The 18,256-nt window shown below is 39.7% G+C and overlaps 1 protein-coding gene across 1 annotated transcript in view; it reads left to right on the top strand.

The window, feature by feature from the left end:
• The first annotated feature begins 3,436 nt into the window (after nt 1-3,436).
• c8h16orf70 (chromosome 8 C16orf70 homolog) overlaps nt 3,437-18,256 on the top strand; it is a 33,334-nt gene continuing 18,514 nt past the window's right edge. The window contains exons 1-8 of the mRNA XM_034177088.1: nt 3,437-4,762; nt 5,758-5,840; nt 6,499-6,582; nt 8,894-8,937; nt 9,214-9,293; nt 12,786-12,880; nt 15,624-15,688; nt 16,835-16,947. Coding sequence (XP_034032979.1) covers nt 4,699-4,762; nt 5,758-5,840; nt 6,499-6,582; nt 8,894-8,937; nt 9,214-9,293; nt 12,786-12,880; nt 15,624-15,688; nt 16,835-16,947 — 628 coding nt within the window. The 5' untranslated portion in view covers nt 3,437-4,698. The remainder of the gene's footprint in view (nt 4,763-5,757; nt 5,841-6,498; nt 6,583-8,893; nt 8,938-9,213; nt 9,294-12,785; nt 12,881-15,623; nt 15,689-16,834; nt 16,948-18,256) is intronic.

Genomic DNA, 18,256 nt, shown 5'->3' with positions numbered 1-18,256 from the left:
CCGTAAAGCTAGGACATCTTACTACTCATCACTAATTGAAGAAGATAAGAACAACCCCAGGTTTCTTTACAGCACTGTAGCCAGGCTGACAAAGAGTCAGAGCTCTATTGAGCCGAGTATTCCTTTAACTTTAACTAGTAATGACTTCATGACTTTCTTTGCTAATAAAATTTTAACTATTAGAGAAAAAATTACTCATAACCATCCCAAAGATGTATTGTTATCTTTGGCTGCTTTCAGTGATGCCGGTATTTGGTTAGACTCTTTCTCTCAGATTGTTCTGTCTGAGTTATTTTCATTAGTTACTTCATCCAAACCATCAACATGTCTGTTAGACCCCATTCCTACCAGGCTGCTCAAGGAAGCCCTACCATTATTTAATGCTTCGATCTTAAATATGATCAATCTATCTTTATTAGTTGGCTATGTACCACAGGCTTTTAAGGTGGCAGTAATTAATCCATTACTTAAAAAGCCATCACTTGACCCAGCTATCTTAGCTAATTATAGACCAATCTCCAACCTTCCTTTTCTCTCAAAAATTCTTGAAAGGGTAGTTGTAAAACAGCTAACTGATCATCTGCAGAGGAATGGTCTATTTGAAGACTTTCAGTCAGGTTTTAGAATTCATCATAGTACAGAAACAGCATTAGTGAAGGTTACAAATGATCTTCTTATGGCCTCGGACAGTGGACTCATCTCTGTGCTTGTTCTGTTAGACCTCAGTGCTGCTTTTGATACTGTTGACCATACAATTTTATTACAGAGATTAGAGCATGCCATAGGTATTAAAGGCACTGCGCTGCGGTGGTTTGAATCATATTTATCTAATAGATTACAATTTGTTAATGTAAATGGGGAATCTTCTTCACAGACTAAGGTTAATTATGGAGTTCCACAAGGTTCTGTGCTAGGACCAATTTTATTCACTTTATACATGCTTCCCTTAGGCAGTATTATTAGACGGCATTGCTTAAATTTTCATTGTTACGCAGATGATACCCAGCTTTATCTATCCATGAAGCCAGAGGACACACACCAATTAGCTAAACTGCAGGATTGTTTTACAGACATAAAGACATGGATGACCTCTAATTTCCTGCTTTTAAACTCAGATAAAACTGAAGTTATTGTACTTGGCCCCACAAATCTTAGAAACATGGTGTCTAACCAGATCCTTACTCTGGATGGCATTACCCTGACCTCTAGTAATACTGTGAGAAATCTTGGAGTCATTTTTGATCAGGATATGTCATTCAAAGCGCATATTAAACAAATATGTAGGACTGCTTTTTTGCATTTATGCAATATATCTAAAATTAGAAAGGTCTTGTCTCAGAGTGATGCTGAAAAACTAATTCATGCATTTATTTCCTCTAGGCTGGACTATTGTAATTCATTATTATCAGGTTGTCCTAAAAGTTCCCTGAAAAGCCTTCAGTTAATTCAAAATGCTGCAGCTAGAGTACTAACAGGGACTAGAAGGAGAGAGCATATCTCACCCATATTGGCTTCTCTTGATTGGCTTCCTGTTAATTCTAGAATAGAATTTAAAATTCTTCTTCTTACTTATAAGGTTTTGAATAATCAGGTCCCATCTTAGGGACCTCATAGTACCGTATCACCCCAATAGAGCGCTTCGCTCTCAGACTGCAGGCTTACTTGTAGTTCCTAGGGTTTGTAAGAGTAGAATGGGAGGCAGAGCCTTCAGCTTTCAGGCTCCTCTCCTGTGGAACCAGCTCCCAATTTGGATCAGGGAGACAGACACCCTCTCTACTTTTAAGATTAGGCTTAAAACTTTCCTTTTTGCTAAAGCTTATAGTTAGGGCTGGATCAGGTGACCCTGAACCATCCCTTAGTTATGCTGCTATAGACTTAGACTGCTGGGGGGTTCCCATGATGCACTGAGTGTTTCTTTCTCTTTTTGCTCTGTATGCACCACTCTGCATTTAATCATTAGTGACTGATCTCTGCTCCCCTCCACAGCATGTCTTTTTCCTGGTTCTCTCCCTCAGTCCCAACCAGTCCCAGCAGAAGACTGCCCCTCCCTGAGCCTGGTTCTGCTGAAGGTTTCTTCCTGTTAAAAGGGAGTTTTTCCTTCCCACTGTCGCCAAGTGCTTGCTCACAGGGGGTCGTTTTGAATGTTGGGGTTTTTACGTAATTATTGTATGGCCTTGCCTTACAATATAAAGCGCCTTGGGGCAACTGTTTGTTGTGATTTGGCGCTATATAAATAAAATTGATTGATTGATTGATATACATCACATGATCTGATGCAAACATGCTAGTGTAATGGAGGCCAGCAAGTGTCGCTGTGCATATGTAGTTAGTAAAACATCTCAACAGCTCAAAAAAGATCCTCCGGTCACAAGGCCAGGGCCCTGGGTTTTAGCCTTCTAGTTAGAGAGTCTGACTGCCATGCCGGAGATCGTGAGTTCACATCTAGAGGGGAGCAAATGGGCGGAGTCATAACACATTGCAGAGTGCAGCTGTCAGTGGTGCCGTGACCCAGATGGGAGTGAGCTTAGGGGTGTGAGTGTGTCACGGTGTATATGTAGTTTGTAAAACCTCACTCCCGACAGCTCAAAAAAAGTATTCTCTGGTCACAAGGTCAGAGCCCTGGGTTTTAGCCTTCTGGTTAGAGAGTCCGACTCCCATGCCGGAGATCGTGAGTTTGCGTCTGAGGGGAGCGAATGGGCGGAGTCATAACAACACATCGCAGAGTGCAGTTGCTACAGTAACATTGCCATGACAAATTGCTAATGGGCTAACAGCATGAAAATGAGCAAGCATCACATAACACACTACTAACGAGCTGACGGCCTCCGCATTGTCTGCAATGGGAATTTATAAAAACATACACGGAGTTACAGTTTTGCTGAGAAAAATACAACTGCACGTTTACAGTTGACTGAAAAAAACAAAACTGGCAGCCTACCTACATGTTGTTTGTGAGGTTTTCACCAGACTAACAAACGTAACACACACAGATTTGGGCCTTGGAGAATTATGGTGTAGATGGTGCTGAAATAGTTCTATTTAAGTGATGATTTGACAGGGCTGGCAGTAAACATGTTTGTGGTGAGCAGCTAAACCCAGTTATTAACTCAGTTTGGTTGATTTGCAGATTAACAGTGGGGCAAACACAGGCTTGTTTTTGCTTGATGTTAAATTTAAACATCCGAAGCAATTTTGCACAAGAAATGCACAAATACAGAAGAAGTGACCATAACCAATGTCAGATAATGTTCCTATTAAAAAAAAAATCGTGACCTTAATTATAATAATCTGGTTTAGAAAATGAATGAGTTATTGTAGCAAATCAGTTTTCTTTTTTTTCATCTGAATTACTTAATTTTGTAACGTATTAAACGTAAACAGGCCGTGACGTCATGACGCAGCCGAGGATCGTGCGTGGAAGACAGGAAGTTGATGTATCAGCTGATCCCGTTGCCTCTTGTTGATGCCTGTAGTTGCTGTTGTTTGGAGGCACAGAAGACACGCTAAAGCCCACGGAGGGTTACAGGGACACTTACGGATACACCACTTTCTGTGAGAAGCCCGTGTTCTTGGACACTTTGGATTCACCGAAGAACAGAGAGACAGAAGAAAAAACAGCTAGCCGTAAATATCGAGTCGTCGCTGGAAAGAAAAAGAACAGCGGTCAGCTCCCTTTGTCCTCACAGTCCGAGACGCAGTATTCTTTTAAACGTCTCTATTTTGTTTTTTGTTACCTTCGCTTCTACCGTATTTAGAAGTTAATTTAAATTGTTTACTTAGCGAGAACAAGGTTGTGGTAGTTAGCAGCTATTGTTAGCACACAACGCAAACAAACTTGGTGTTTTCGTAACATGTAACCTCAGCTAACAACGAGGACTGTCTCCTTTGGACAACTTACTCTCTTCTTTCAACAGTCCCACAGAGACTCATAACAAGCTCTAACAACGAGGACTGTCTCCTTTGGACAACTTACTCTCTTCTTTCAATAGTCCCACAGAGACTCATAACAAGCTCTAACAACGAGGACTGTCTCCTTTTGGACAGCTTACTGTCACGAGGACTGTCCCCTTTGGACAACTTACTGTCTATTCTTTTAACAGTCTCGCGGAGACATTTAACGTCAGTTAAGAGTGAGGACTGTCCCCTTTTGGACAGTTTACTGTCTGTCCTTTTTGTTTGAGTGTTTTGGCTGGATCTCTTGGAGCCACATAAGCTGCTGTCCAAACTTAAAGCTGTAGGAGATATTTGTGTCTCTTCATTCTTCACTGACATTAATAGTTTACTTTTAGCCGTATTGATTTTTTTCCCCTTAACAACACAAACAAGACTGACTTCCAGCTGGATTTGTGACTTTTGTGTTTGCAGGCGAGTTGCGTAATTTATGTGCAGTCTGCCATTCTTTGAGAAGTAATTTATTTAAAACTAATGTATCCAAGCGGCTTTTAGGTGTTTGACCTTGTATAATTTGTTACCAAGAATTTGTCATGTGATAAAGAAGCTAGTTACATCATCTTTTTTTTTTCTTTTTTAAACTTTGAATTGCTGTCTGATACTTTGGCTTTGAGAACTAAGCTGCCCACTTTGTGAATTCAAACTTGTGAGACGGTACTGAGATTAGGGAGAAACGAGCAGAGAAACAGGGTTCCTCACAGGGTTCCTTGTCTTGATGTGAGGTGAGCCACCCTCCACTACTTGCCAATGCTGGATCTGGAAGTAGTGCCTGAGAGATCACTTGGAAATGAACAATGGGAATTCACCTTAGGTGGGTATTTTGACACCTGTTTGTTTGTGCGACAAAAAAAGAATGCATGTGTTACAATCAAGGAAATTTAAACAATGTTTCCGCTTCCAGACCACGGGTTTGTGCTCTTACAGGAGCCCTGCACAGTTGCACAATTCTGATATGGTCCATGTCCCATTTCGGAATAGTCCAGATTTGCAAAATGTGTGTAACACGTGCATATGTGTAGAAAGAAAATGACAGTGTCCTCAGGCTGCAAATAAGAATTGTTATTGCTTTATATGTTTTTTTTTTTTTTTAAATAATTGTTTGTTTTTGTCTATAAAATGCCTGAAAATGGTGAAAACAGCTATTTCAGAGAGTCCAATGTGGCATTCTCTCATTATTTGCTTTGATGGCTGCAGCTAATGAGTTTATTATTAATATTTTGTTTTGTTTGATGTCTAAATTTTTTTCTTGTGATGAAATTGTTAGCCCCAATTTCAGATATAGTACTAAAACTAAAGCAATCCCAATTTTTCAGAACAAAAGGTGACATCTTCAGAGTACCTTTGTGACAAATTGTCAAAATAACCCATGCATGTGTGTGTTTGCACTCTGTCCTGTCACAGTGGAGCCAGGGTACAACTCTTGACAGATCACCATTCAAAACATGTTTCAAACATTGCCAGTTTGAGAAATATTGTGTTTAAAGTCAGTTAAGCCATGTTAAAATGGTGTGTCTTTGATATAGAACCGTTTCTGTCTAGAGGTGTTCTCAGAGAGTACCTATTTCTGTGGCGATAACAGTGGTTTGTCATTATTGTTTGCCAGTTGTGATGTCATGAGACAAGCATGCTCGAAAATAAGATAAGAGAAAAAGTGTTGCAATGTTGAGAAAGTAGCAACGGAAATTATCAAGAAGATTTGGATCACGTCCAAGATGTGTTTAAATTGTCCTTAACCCACAAAATGCAAACAGTTTTTATGGTTGATAGTGAAGGATGTACAGTCATTTATTTATTTATATTTTTAAGGAATGCCATTGGCCCAGGCCATCTCTATTCTGCAGAAACACTGCCGTATCATCAAAAATGTCCAGGTGCTATACAGTGAACTGGTAAGATATATTTTTTGTGTGCTCCGTCTCAGTCAGTCCCTCATAAATGTCAGCTCATAAGTACAAGAATCCCTTTTTTGACACAGCGTCACAAGTTGGACCTTTTTTTTTTTCCTGCATCTCTGCAGTAAATAGCAGTAAATTCAGTTGACATCCACCCTGCAAATATCTCTTATCCAGTAAATGTTTGGTTAATTCTTTCTACTGGTTTGGGAACTATGAATAAAGAGTCAAACTTTAACAGGATGATAACATAGATATACACACTGCCTGTAATTCCTAAAGGGTTAGGTCAACATTTTTGTTGAAACTTAAAGTACACACAACAAGATTATCTTGATTGTTTCATTTGAAGCCTATTGTGGTGGTACACAGAGGCAAAAGTGTGTCACTGTCCAAATACCTATGGACCTGACTATGCACTAATATTGGTGTATTTAGCCATATTTTTTGATATGCTAAAGATTGAGAAGATTGCTCTGTTTGAGCCCTTTGAGAAGTTTGGGTGTTGATGCAGTCTCTCGGTGCATCAGTGAAGATTGTCTGCATGATGTGTCAGTGCATAAGGATTTGTGTGCCTCTAATTACTTGTTCTTTGAATACGTTTCCCCATACATGCCCTTCTCACTGTTAATTCATTTGTCTGTCTCTACTCCAGACGCCACTCAGCCATGACCTCATACTGAATTTAACTCAGGATGGGATTAAACTGCTGTTTGATGCCACAAACCAGAGACTCAAGGTGAAATTTGCTCTTTTAAGGGGTGGGGTTAACAATGAAGCAGAGGTCTGGTGGCACAACCAGAGTTGATATTTGATGTTTCTGTTGGTTCAGTATTATAATAAATGAGATTCTGTTCTGAAAACCTGCATCGGAGCACAACGGTCAACATGATGGAATGTTTTGAAACATTTGACGATGTGATAAGTTCCCACGTAGCACAGCGCACAGTGTTTTCTCTTAGGTACAGACTCTAGCCTAGACCAATGTTTTGAAATATGATAGATTGAAATGTTCCGAACAGTGTTTCAAATTTGCCATCAGTAATTTGGTAGAGATGAAAATTTCTGTTATTTCCAGTCACATATTCTGTCTATTTTTTAATTCTGGTTTTACTTCTCCATTCTGTTGTATATTTCATCCCGTATTTGCCTACATCAGTGATCGTGTTTTTCCCCACAATTGCTAGCTTGTTAGCTGATGCTCATGTGAAGGTGATTGCTTGACTACACTCACGTGAAGAGGGTTGCTAACTTGTTAGCTGATGCTCATGTAAAGGAGGGTAGCTGTTTGTAATTTTCCATCGTCCATCCAGCAGGTGGCAGACATGTCTATGGCATATTACATAATACGTATGCAAAGCAAAGATGCTTTTTTGATTGATCTGGTGCATCAAAGGTCATTTTGAATGCGTTTGTGCTCTTTTTAAAGCTATTTACATCACTTAGACCACCCGAATAACATAGACAGTGCCTATGTGCATATATGGTACACAGTGGTGGGAACACTTGCGATAATCCGATAACAGATAATTATTGAAGATAATGTTTTCATTATCGGATTATCTTTTTAGATAAATTTAAAAACCATCATCAGACTAATTATCTTCCGATGAATTACCGTCCGATAACTTTTAGACCGATAACGTACTAAACTAAGCTGAACAGTGAAAAACATTTTTAAAACTGTTAAAGCTGTTGAGACTTACCTGTTAAAAGTTTCCTAATAGGCATGTTGTTCTACCCTCTGCAAACAGAAACCACTCTATCGTCTGTAAGCAAAGGAGAACTGGTGACCAAAAAAAGTCATTTCCTTTAAGACAATACTAATATAATCACAATGTCACAAAGTCATCCAGAGGCATACATGTTTAACTTATGGTTCAAATTTAACCACTCATTTTAGACAAGTTATTTAAAATTATTGTCATGTCTGAAGTTTATAAAGTGAAAATATCAGATATATGTTTTCGTTTTAAAGTAATGTGCTAATTTTTAAGAGCTTCCAGCAGGGGCAGAATGTTGAAAGAAAAATGATTATGATTAGTAAAGAGTTGATTTCGTGGGTGCTCTCAGGATTTGTCTGTGCTGCTTCCTGCAGGGGGCAGCATGGTCAAACATTCTTGATTATTCTTTAGGTCTTTTACCGCTTTTGATGCTTTTAAAAGCGATCGTGTTAAAAATCAATTTCAGCTCTTTAGTAATTGCAAATGTCCCATAGACAACACCGGAATTTATCGGTTATCGATTATCTGTAACTTCCGATACATTTTTGGGTGGTTTATTGGTTTATCTTTATGAAAGATAACTTTTCAGTTATCTTATTATCTGTTATCAAAGTTAATTTTTTGGTTATCTGCGCCCACCACTGATGGTACATAACGAGTCTTTCAGGGTTAATTTGGTGGTTTAGAAGATGATTCATTTAATGTTCCTTGAGATATTGTCTCCTCAAACTGGCTGGGATGGACTAATCCACCAACACATCTATATTTTTGCTGTCTATGCACTGTGCTGGTCATCTCCCAACTCAACCTGTGGATTTCACCTTGTAGTGTGGATAGACAGGTCTCCACCTGCAATGACTGAAATCTGCAACACAAAGAATTCAACAGTCACATTGCCTTTCTCAAATCTGAATTCATTCAAGTAAAATCATTGTGGATCTTCTATGAATATGACCCTGTTTAAAAATGGGATCCAAACAGTGAGTCACTCGGTGTTTCTTGACCAGTTGTCAGGGTGGCTCTGACCTCCATTACCATGTTTGACTGGGTTAGGTATAACAAGTCTGTCAAGGTTTGGATGTGACCAGTGTTATTATAAAGCAAGACTTTGATCAGATGTTCAGATAACACAATCACATTTCAGACTTCTTACTTTTGTATTTGGTATGTGGAAATTCCTCAGTTGCCTCCATGTTTAATTCAACCCACATACCATAAATTTATTTTTTCATCTTGTTATTTCTCAATCTTTTTGCCATATTCATGTAGCGTTGCTGTACCCAGAGTTTATTTGTCTTAAAAGTTCACTCTTAATCTGTCTGACAGGTGATTGAAGTGTATGACCTGAGCAAAGTCAAGTTGAAATACTGGTGAGTGAAGGTGTTGTGTTAAAACGATGCCAAAAACAACAACAACGTGTCTTATTCATAAGTGTCAGGGAGTTTTGTTTGATGTAAATGTCATTGGAAAGCAGCCTATCTGCAGTAATGTGACTGTGTGTTTTTAAATGCTATTTATGATTGTAGACTTTCTCTGAAATCAATTTGGCATCCTTGACAATAGCTTCTTAGCTAATGCAGCACTTCCTCTCTGAATGTTAATAAATGTATCAGTGGCTGTTTGTTTCTGTGTGCGTTGTGTTTCAGTGGAGTCCATTTCAACTCTCAGGCTATTGCTCCCACAATAGAGCAAATAGATCAGTCATTTGGAGCTACACACCCTGGAGGTACTTCACACAGTGAACACACTCACATTTACAACACTTCCTCTCACAATTCTTTCCTTGGACTCCCGTTCACCCTCAAGCGACCAAGCTGTTTTAGCGACTAATATGACCGAGTGGGGTTATTTATGACCTCGTTGACTTTATATTGGAATACTTCTATATAAATGATTGTTTTAGGGTTCCTCATATTTATTTCACTCTCTAATATATTTGTCCATCATCCTTTTCATCCTCACTCTGGGCATCAAGAATCAGTCCCAATGCTTGTACAGCTGTAAATCTTGCTATTCTTGGTCTGTTGGCCATGCTTCCCTGCAAAACAGTAAAATATAGTGATTAGAGTTGGCAAGTTACAATACCTTCTGAAGCTAATGTCGAAAATTGTATAGATCTTCCCTGGGTCATAAGCGACCCCGCACAGGTTTGTATTATACGAGGTCTGTTAGAAAAGTATCCGACTTTTATATTTTTTTCAAAAAACATATGGATTTGAATCACGTGTGATTGCATCAGCCAAGCTTGAACCTTCTTGCGCATGCGTGAGTTTTTTCACGCCTGTCGGTTGCGTCATTCGCCTGTGAGCAGGCTTTGTGTGAGCAGTGGTCCACCCCTCTCGTCGGAATTTTATTGCGAATAAATGTCTGAACGATTTGGAGCTTTGCTGCATCAGTTTTTTCCTGAAACTGTGAGAGACCTCCAGGTGGTAACCATTCGGAAAATTCAGATGGCTTTCAGGGACGATTTTATGGGGATTACACAAATTAAGGAGTGCACCAGCCGGTTTAAAGACCGCCCACAGCTGCTGAGAGCACGCCGCGCTCCGAGCGCCGATCGACAGGCTCAAACCCCGCTGAAACAACCAGATTATTTCCAACGTGAAGGCTTTGTTGATCCGGGACGTCGTCTGACATACACAAAAATGGCAGGAGACATGGACATCAGTACTTTTTTGGCACATTCCACTGTTACAGGAGTTTTTTTCATGGGAAGAAAAGCGGACGGATGCGCCACGGAGCCATTCATGACGCGGCACAAAACCACCTCTGTGTTGGTCTCACAGGACGGCTTTGAGATGGCTTTCAGACGGCTGTCGTTGGGTTTTCAGTCGTGTGACTATCCGAGAAATTGTGGATGAGCCTGGACATGCCAGAACATGTCCTGTGAGGCTTCATCACGGCGTTGCTTTCGCTCAAACTGTATGGCAAAACCGCACAGTGTAAAAGTTCAGAGCGCACGATTTATGTTCTCACACTATACGGCCCGATGCTCTGATGCGATCTGGCTGCTCACATTGTATGTTCAAAAACCACACGTCAGACTCGTGTTTCCAGAAGCAAAATGTAAACAGAAGCTTTTTTTTTTTTCAAACTTTATTTACATTTCTTATTTTTACAAAAACTCGATGGGAGACATCAAAGTTTTAACAAAAAAAAAAAAATACAAGACTTTACATGAGTTGAAGAATAAGGGGGGGAAAAGAAACAGAAGCTGCTCTCCCAAAGAGATGATCACTGTTTATGCTCTCTCCAGTGTTTGCACATGCACAGTGCAAGAGACGCTTGTAGTGCTGCTTCAACAGCGCGGAACCCTCACGACGGCTGACCAGAATGTCAAACAGGTTTGATTTTCATCCGACCATACGACTGCCAATGGGGAGGTGGTTGTGAGAGGTTAAATGCAGCTCGTTACTCCATGTATACTACACGATATGTATACTACTTTCCGTGTGGGCTCAGGAACACTTCAGAAAACCATTGTCAGTTAACACAGTTCGTCGTTACATCTACAAGTGCAAGTTAAAACTCTACCATGCAAAGTGAAAGCCAGTACATCAACAACATCCAGAAATGCCGCCGCCTTCTCTGGGCTCGTGCTCATTTGAAATGGACAGACGCAAAGTGGAAAAGTGTGCTGTGGTCTGATGAGTCCGCATTTCAAATTGTTTTTGGAAATCATGGATGTCATGTCCTCTGGACAAAAGAGGAAAAAGACCATCCAGATTGTTACCAGCGCTAAGTTCAAAAGCCTGCATCTGTGATGGTATGGGGGTGTGTTAGTGCCCATGGCACGGGCAACTTACACATCTGTGATGGCACCATCAGTGCTGAAAGTTGCACCCAGGTTTTGAGCAACACATGCTGCCATCCAAGCAACATCCTTTTCAGGGACGTCCCTGCTTATTTCAGCAAGACAATGCCAAGCCACATTCTGCACGTGTTACAACAGCGTGGCTTCGTATTAAGAGTGCGGGTACTAGACTGGCCTTCCTGCAGTCCAGACCTGTCACCCATTGAAAATGTGTGGCACATTATGAAGTGCAAAATACGACAGCGGAGACTCCAGACTGTTGAACAACTGAAGTCATACATCAAGCAAGAATGGGAAAGAATTCCACCTACAAAGCTTCAACAATTAGTGTCCTCAGTTCTCAAACGCTTATTGAGTGTTGTTAGAAGGAAAGGTGATGTAACACAGTGGTAAACATACCACTGTCCCAGCTTTTTTGAAACGTGTTGCAGCCATTAAATATCTTGTCTTTGTGGTGTATTCAATTGAATATAGGTTGAAGAGGATTTGCAAATCATTGTATTCTGTTTTTATTTCCATTTTACACAATGTCCCAAGTTCAGTGGAATTGGGGTTGTAGTTCTATTTTAGAATTGTGTAACAAAACGGAGGAAAATGACAATCTAATTATGTCATTTTTGCTTATTAAATGACCTGGGTAAATAACCATTTGGAAAAGGTTGCATTTCATATACTGTGTATCAAAAAGGGTGGATTTGTAATGCTTTGGTTAATTTTTATAAACGTCAGTTGTAATTTCTTGGAGAAGACCTATCAAGACAATCTCGGTGTCATTTTAAAGCATAGGATGTTCTCTTTCCAGTGATATATATATTTATATATATTATTTTATATTATATATATTTCATAACATTTGGACATAAATCAAGGAACTTCTGGTCTGTTGAAATAATTTTGTCAGGGGTGGACTCGGCAGTAGTGATTCAGTAAACATAGTCATTTTTGGCCCAGATGTCTTTAAATATGGTATATTATAAAATAACGAGTTCTTCAGAACATTTTGACATCAGTTCCATAAGTTTTGCATGAAAATTGACTGAATAATGCTATTTTTTGCAAAAAAAAAAAAGGTCTATTCCAAGAAAATCAACACAAACATTTTGAATTCCAATACATTTTCCATTTATTTATGTCACATAAATTGGCTTTTTCTCTAAAACTAAATGGAATAATTAAATCCAGAAGGGCACATTTGAAAGGGATACATGTGTATACTTTAGGTCATTTTTGTTGAGCAGCTAATTATTTCATTGAATAGCAGCACTAATGCAAATACTCAAGTACTTTTTTAAAAAATATTTATTACACAGTGTAGAATTTGGTGTTTGAGTTTGGTTTGTGAGTGCACAAACCTTGTTTTTCCTCTGTTAACAAATCTGTCCTGTGCCGTCTCTGTGCTTGCAGTTTACAATGCTGCAGAACAGTTGTTCCATCTCAACTTTCGTGGACTCTCCTTTTCTTTTCAACTCGATTCCTGGAACGAAGCTCCAAAGTACGAGGTATGATTGTTAGTGATTTGCTCCTCAGCTAGTTAAAAAGGACTGAGAACATGTTGAGGCAGGAAATTAAAATACAATAAAGAAAAAAAAACTGTTTTAAGCATTTGTAACGTGTTGTGTGGAGGTTAGGTGTTATGGCCCAGTCACACGGCACACGACGATTCCTGAATGAAGGGAAAAAGTAAAAAAAAAAAAAAAAAAAAAGTCACAATTCGTTGAGAAAAGGTGGACAAAAGAGCTTTATCACCAAATAGCCTGCGAAGCAAGAGCGCAAAAGGGACGAAAGTGGAACTTAACAAAACCGAAGCTAATGATCTTGACATTTTAAATGAAATGCTCCAGGAGCCACAGCTGGAGCAGTGTGTGTCTGCATCTCTGAGTTCCAGAACTCGGCACTGGGACGGAGCTCATAGTGCCTGAGTCCTGGAGAAACTGCAAACAGAAGCTGTGGAGATCTGTGTGCACGTTGGTGCACCCACTTGCTGTGGTTCCTCATCCAGAACAATCATCTCCATCATCAGAATCCACACTGTCTGACGACATGCTGAGTGCTCCGTCTTGCACCAATTAAAACAAACAAACAAAAAAATCTCTGGTGTGCCGTGGTCAGTGTTGTATCACTGTATTATGTTCGAAGCCATATAAGTGTAAAGATGATTGAATATATCAGAGCAGTAAATTGATCAGTGCGTGCGAACGCGTCACTCACATGTGCGGTTATTTCAAGGAGCTGCAGCTGATCCACAACATGAATTCTGCCTTCCAGAACAGCTCTGTATATAATCTTTTGATTCATCTACTTGTTGCCACATGTACAGAAGGACTGGATTGTCATTCCTACACTCGTATTGTTATATTTAATAAAAAAAATAATAAGCGCACGCAGAAGCTGCTGTTGCAGCTAACGCTGCATTCAAGTACCGTCGGAAATTACACAACTTTTTTGTTGTTTCAAATTCAGCAGTTGCTTGTGGCAAAATAATTAATTATATCTACACAAAATATTAATTCTGTCCTATATAAGGTGCCTGAGCCCATTGAAGCTGATCCCCCACCCAGATAAAAAAAATCCAAGCAAACAGGTTGCATTTGCCCTGTAATTTCTGATGGTACATGAACGCAACAGCAGCCTCAGCGCTCACAAACCGGCTTCTGCACAGTGTGAAAACATTCAGCTGGTCTAACGACGTCAAATTAAACAATAACATTAAAAAACTAAAACGATTTAAACGTCAAGAACGACAGCAAAACGAAAAGTGGACGAATTGAAGTTTTCGTTGTTCTTCGTTCAATTTTTCAACAATTTAAAAATCCTGACGAAGCGCCAGCTGCAGGAATGAAGCTGCGTGAAGGTTAAACGATGCCAACGAAAGTCCAGATTTCTTGTTTCGTCAGGGCTTCGTTGCCCTTTGTTAAGTGCCGTGTGACTGAGCCATTAGGTGTAGCTTGAAATGTGCTTGTTTGTTAGTTGTTTTCATTTTCAATGACTTGCTCTCATACCTAGCAATGCCACTGCTGCTTGTGTAACAACCATTGTTTTGAAATGTTTCATATTAATGGTTTATTGAGGTTGGTGTACAGCCAATTGCAAAAGTGGATATTCAAGCTATGTACTGTACCATGTTGGCGTTTGAAACCGATAGTGACCAGGAACTGAAAGTGTAGAGTGTGGCTGTTTAATTGTATGGGATTTACACAAAATTGTAGAGCAAGTAACACAGTGGGATAAGGAGTCGGGCTTCCAGTATGTCGGCCTTGCTTTGATTCTATCATACTACCTTTCTGTGTCTATGGACAAGATGAAATCTTAACTGACACCAACAAAGAAGAATGCTCAAAAACTGGTCCTGTAATCTTACTATGGAAAAAAAGACATTTATCAGTTCTTACTGGAGGTAACTGTTTACTTCCAATGTTTATATTTAAAATAAATCAATTGTCATTTCAGAATGCATCAAGTTCAGTTCCAAGTGTTGCAACTGAGAATGGGTGAAATATTACAGCGTTGTGAAAGACAGAATGTATGACCCCCAGAAAGGTGTTCAGTGACTTGTTGTGTCTCAGCAGCAGGAGTCCGTGATGACGGACAGCAGTTTCTCAGAGTTAAAGTATGGGCACAGTTCAGTCTCTGAAAAAGAGAAGTGCAAATTGTCACATGGTCTGCAAGCTGTCCTTCCATTTCGTTGTTAATTTGAAAGATTAGTCTGTGTGTCTCGGAGCCTGTTGTGCGTGTGTCACTGTGTGTACTCTGCTGCTGGGGGGTGTCTTGGATGATGCCTCTTAAGAAGCAGTTGATGCACAGTCCAGTCTCTCCTCCAGCTGTCTGCTGTGGACACACAAATCATACAGCATCGATTTAATTGCTCCCACTCAGGTGTTTGATTGTCCTCCATGGGCTTTGTATCCTGTGGTTATAAATTACATCATTAAAATGAGATCCTTCATCTTCACCGGTGTTGCTGTTGCGGACTTGAGACTTGGACGGTGTCGCCGTTCACAGTAAACAGTCTCAATGTCTCAACAATTTGAAGGAGATGTATGACACTGTAAATCCTATATAGGCCCTGAGGCCCAATCGTGCCAGTGCCCATACGCTGATGCAGATGAGTTGTGTTATGCAAGGACACAGATGGAAAATCAAACCCAGGTCTACATATTGTTAGCCCAGGCACTGCAGAGTCTATTCCCAATCTTGCTTTTACAACAGTTGCATACCTTTGCATCATTTTTGACTTTCCTGCAGATTCCACATGGAGCCATGGTCAAAAGGATGCACATCTACACTGGCAACAACCTGCAAGAAACAAGGTGCAGTTCGGACTGATGCACACCCAACTAGGGATGGGACCTATGCGAACCCGGATCAGTATCGAGTTCCGATCCCAGTAGACTTCACGTATCGGAAAATACCGCTCCAACCCACAATGAGAGAGAGAGAGAGAGAGAGGGAGAGGGAGAGAGGGGGAGAGGGAGAGGGAGAGAGAGAGAACGAACACTTACGTTTTACTCTGAAAAAATGGCAATGTAAACATAAGTATCAATAAAGCTCCATTGAAATTGAAAAGGAGAGACAGACAGAGAGCGCTGTTTTTTCTCTATAAGGCTATAAAAATCTATAACAAATAAAGGTGCTTAATTTTTTCACCAAAGCATCAGATTTAGGCTTTCATATTAGATGCACCTTCTGGCAAATTGTAGCTGAACTTTCATGTCTCCATTTTAAGAAAATCCTCATATAACATCAACAATGATGATAATAATAATATTAAAGCACACAGAGCTCTGATATCGGAAAGGAAAAGTATCGGTATCAGCAGATATCCAAATTCAGGTATCGGGATTGGATCGGAAGTGAAAAGTTGTGGACACATAACCAAAAGGGCATGCAGTAGAGTCCATAACTCTGTCCAGTCACACCTCCACCCATACCAGTTTTTTTTTTTTTTTTTTTTAATCTGTGTTTCTCTGGTCCCCTCACTTTGTTGATGTTCATTTTGCAGCCAGTGTAATGATGTCTTCAGGTCTTTGAGGTATAATATCTCAGTACGCCTTTTCTCCACCAGCACAGTGGCAAATAAAAACAGAGGGGAGCAAACAGATTTTGTAGTGTAAATTTTGCACAGGGAAATAATGTGTGGCATCATTAAGAACTGTGTTAAAATGCTGAAACTTTGAACTTTAATAATAAAAACACATTCCCTTGGAATTGGAGAGCGACAGCAGGAAGGAGTAGGATGTCAAAATAAAGCCGATAGACAGTCAAACTATAAAATAGAAAAGCCCTCAGAGCCTTCCACCAAAGGTAAAGTTGTTCATTATTTCATTATGTTATTTTTATTATTTCCCACACCAGTCCTGTTGTTTATATCTATGAAAATGAATTTGGTGGTTTTTGTTCCGGTCCAGATAATTTTCACCCACTTGCGTGAGAGATTTCTTCCTCTCTGTCCTCAGAGCTCCCCTGATGCCTTTGGCTTGTTTCCTTGGCAACGTCTATGCAGAGAGTGTGGATGTTATGAGAGATGGTGCAGGGCCTCTCGGGCTTAAGCTCCGCCTTCTCACTGCAGGTAATGGAAGAGTGTGTGTGTGTGTGTGTGTGTGTGTGTGTGTGTGTGTGTGTGTGTGTGTGTGTGTGTGTGTGTGTGTGTGTGTGTGTGTGTGTGTGTGTGTGTGTGTGTGTGTGTGTGTGTGTGTGTGTGTGTGTGTGTGTGTGTGTGTGTCTTCTGGGGAATAAGATGTTATGGCCAGGCTCCTACGAATACTCTTTCTGACATGTTTGACTCAGTATTTTGGTTCCACACAATTTATTAAATTATTATTTTTGTTCTGGTTATTATAGTAATGAAAAAATTGGCACCAAACAGAATCTGGGATTCATTGTGTGTATGTTGAGTTGTGGTTAAGTGATCTATCACATTCTACAGTCTGAATTCAAATTAAATTCTCTGAGCCCATGTAAGACTTAGAAAGTACTGTTCTTGATTAGGTTTTCCAAAGTACATAATGTGAATATAATAAAACTAATTATACATTGACACCTGTCGCTACATGACAGAAAACTATAGTGTGGTTTAAATGAACATAATGTGCTATAATGAAAGAGAAGGAACAGCATTAGGTCCGAGTCCACACCTGGTTTGTGGTTGACTTTGGGTTCAAATGGAGGATGGACTGTTTCCTGTTTAGGGAGGGGTTTGTAAGGTGAGAATACTTACAAGCTAGGGACTTTTTTGTGTCAATTTGTAACCATGAATCTGAGCAGCAACGATCACATGTGGGCAGTGGTGGGCACACTTCCGATAATTCGATAACCAATAATTATCGAAGATAAAGTTTTCATTATCGGATTATCTTTTCAGATAACTTTGAAAACCATTATCGGACTAATTATCTTCCGATAAATTTTTGTCCAATAATTTTTAGACCATTAACGTGGTAAACAAAGGTGAACAGATGTGTAGTTCTACCCTCTGCAAACAGAGGAGAACTGCTTCTAGAAGAAACCGCCCTATCCTCTGCAGCCAAAGAACTGGTCACAAAAAAAAAAAAATATTTTAACCCCATACTGATATGTGGCCAATATCACCCAAGTCATCCAGAGGCATACATTTTTAACTTGTGGTTCAAATTTTAACCAAACTTATTTCGTACAAGTTATTTAAATTAATGTCACTTCTAAAGTTTTATAAAGTGAAAATATCAGATATATGTTTTAGTTTTAAAGTAATGCGCTAATTTTTAAGGTTTTATTGTGGGCATGCTTTGTCCAGGTGCATTATGGTTGATAGGGTAATCTCAGTACGGTAATCTCAATACGTTCACGACAGGAGAATGCATTTGAGACACTCTGATCAGGACAACAGCATTAAACTATAG

The sequence above is a fragment of the Thalassophryne amazonica genome, chromosome 8 (genome assembly GCF_902500255.1).
Source record: "Thalassophryne amazonica chromosome 8, fThaAma1.1, whole genome shotgun sequence".
In the NCBI taxonomy this organism is placed as follows: Eukaryota; Metazoa; Chordata; class Actinopteri; order Batrachoidiformes; family Batrachoididae; genus Thalassophryne; species Thalassophryne amazonica.
Note: the sequence above shows the minus strand (reverse complement) of the source record. Positions and strands in the feature narration are given on the sequence as shown.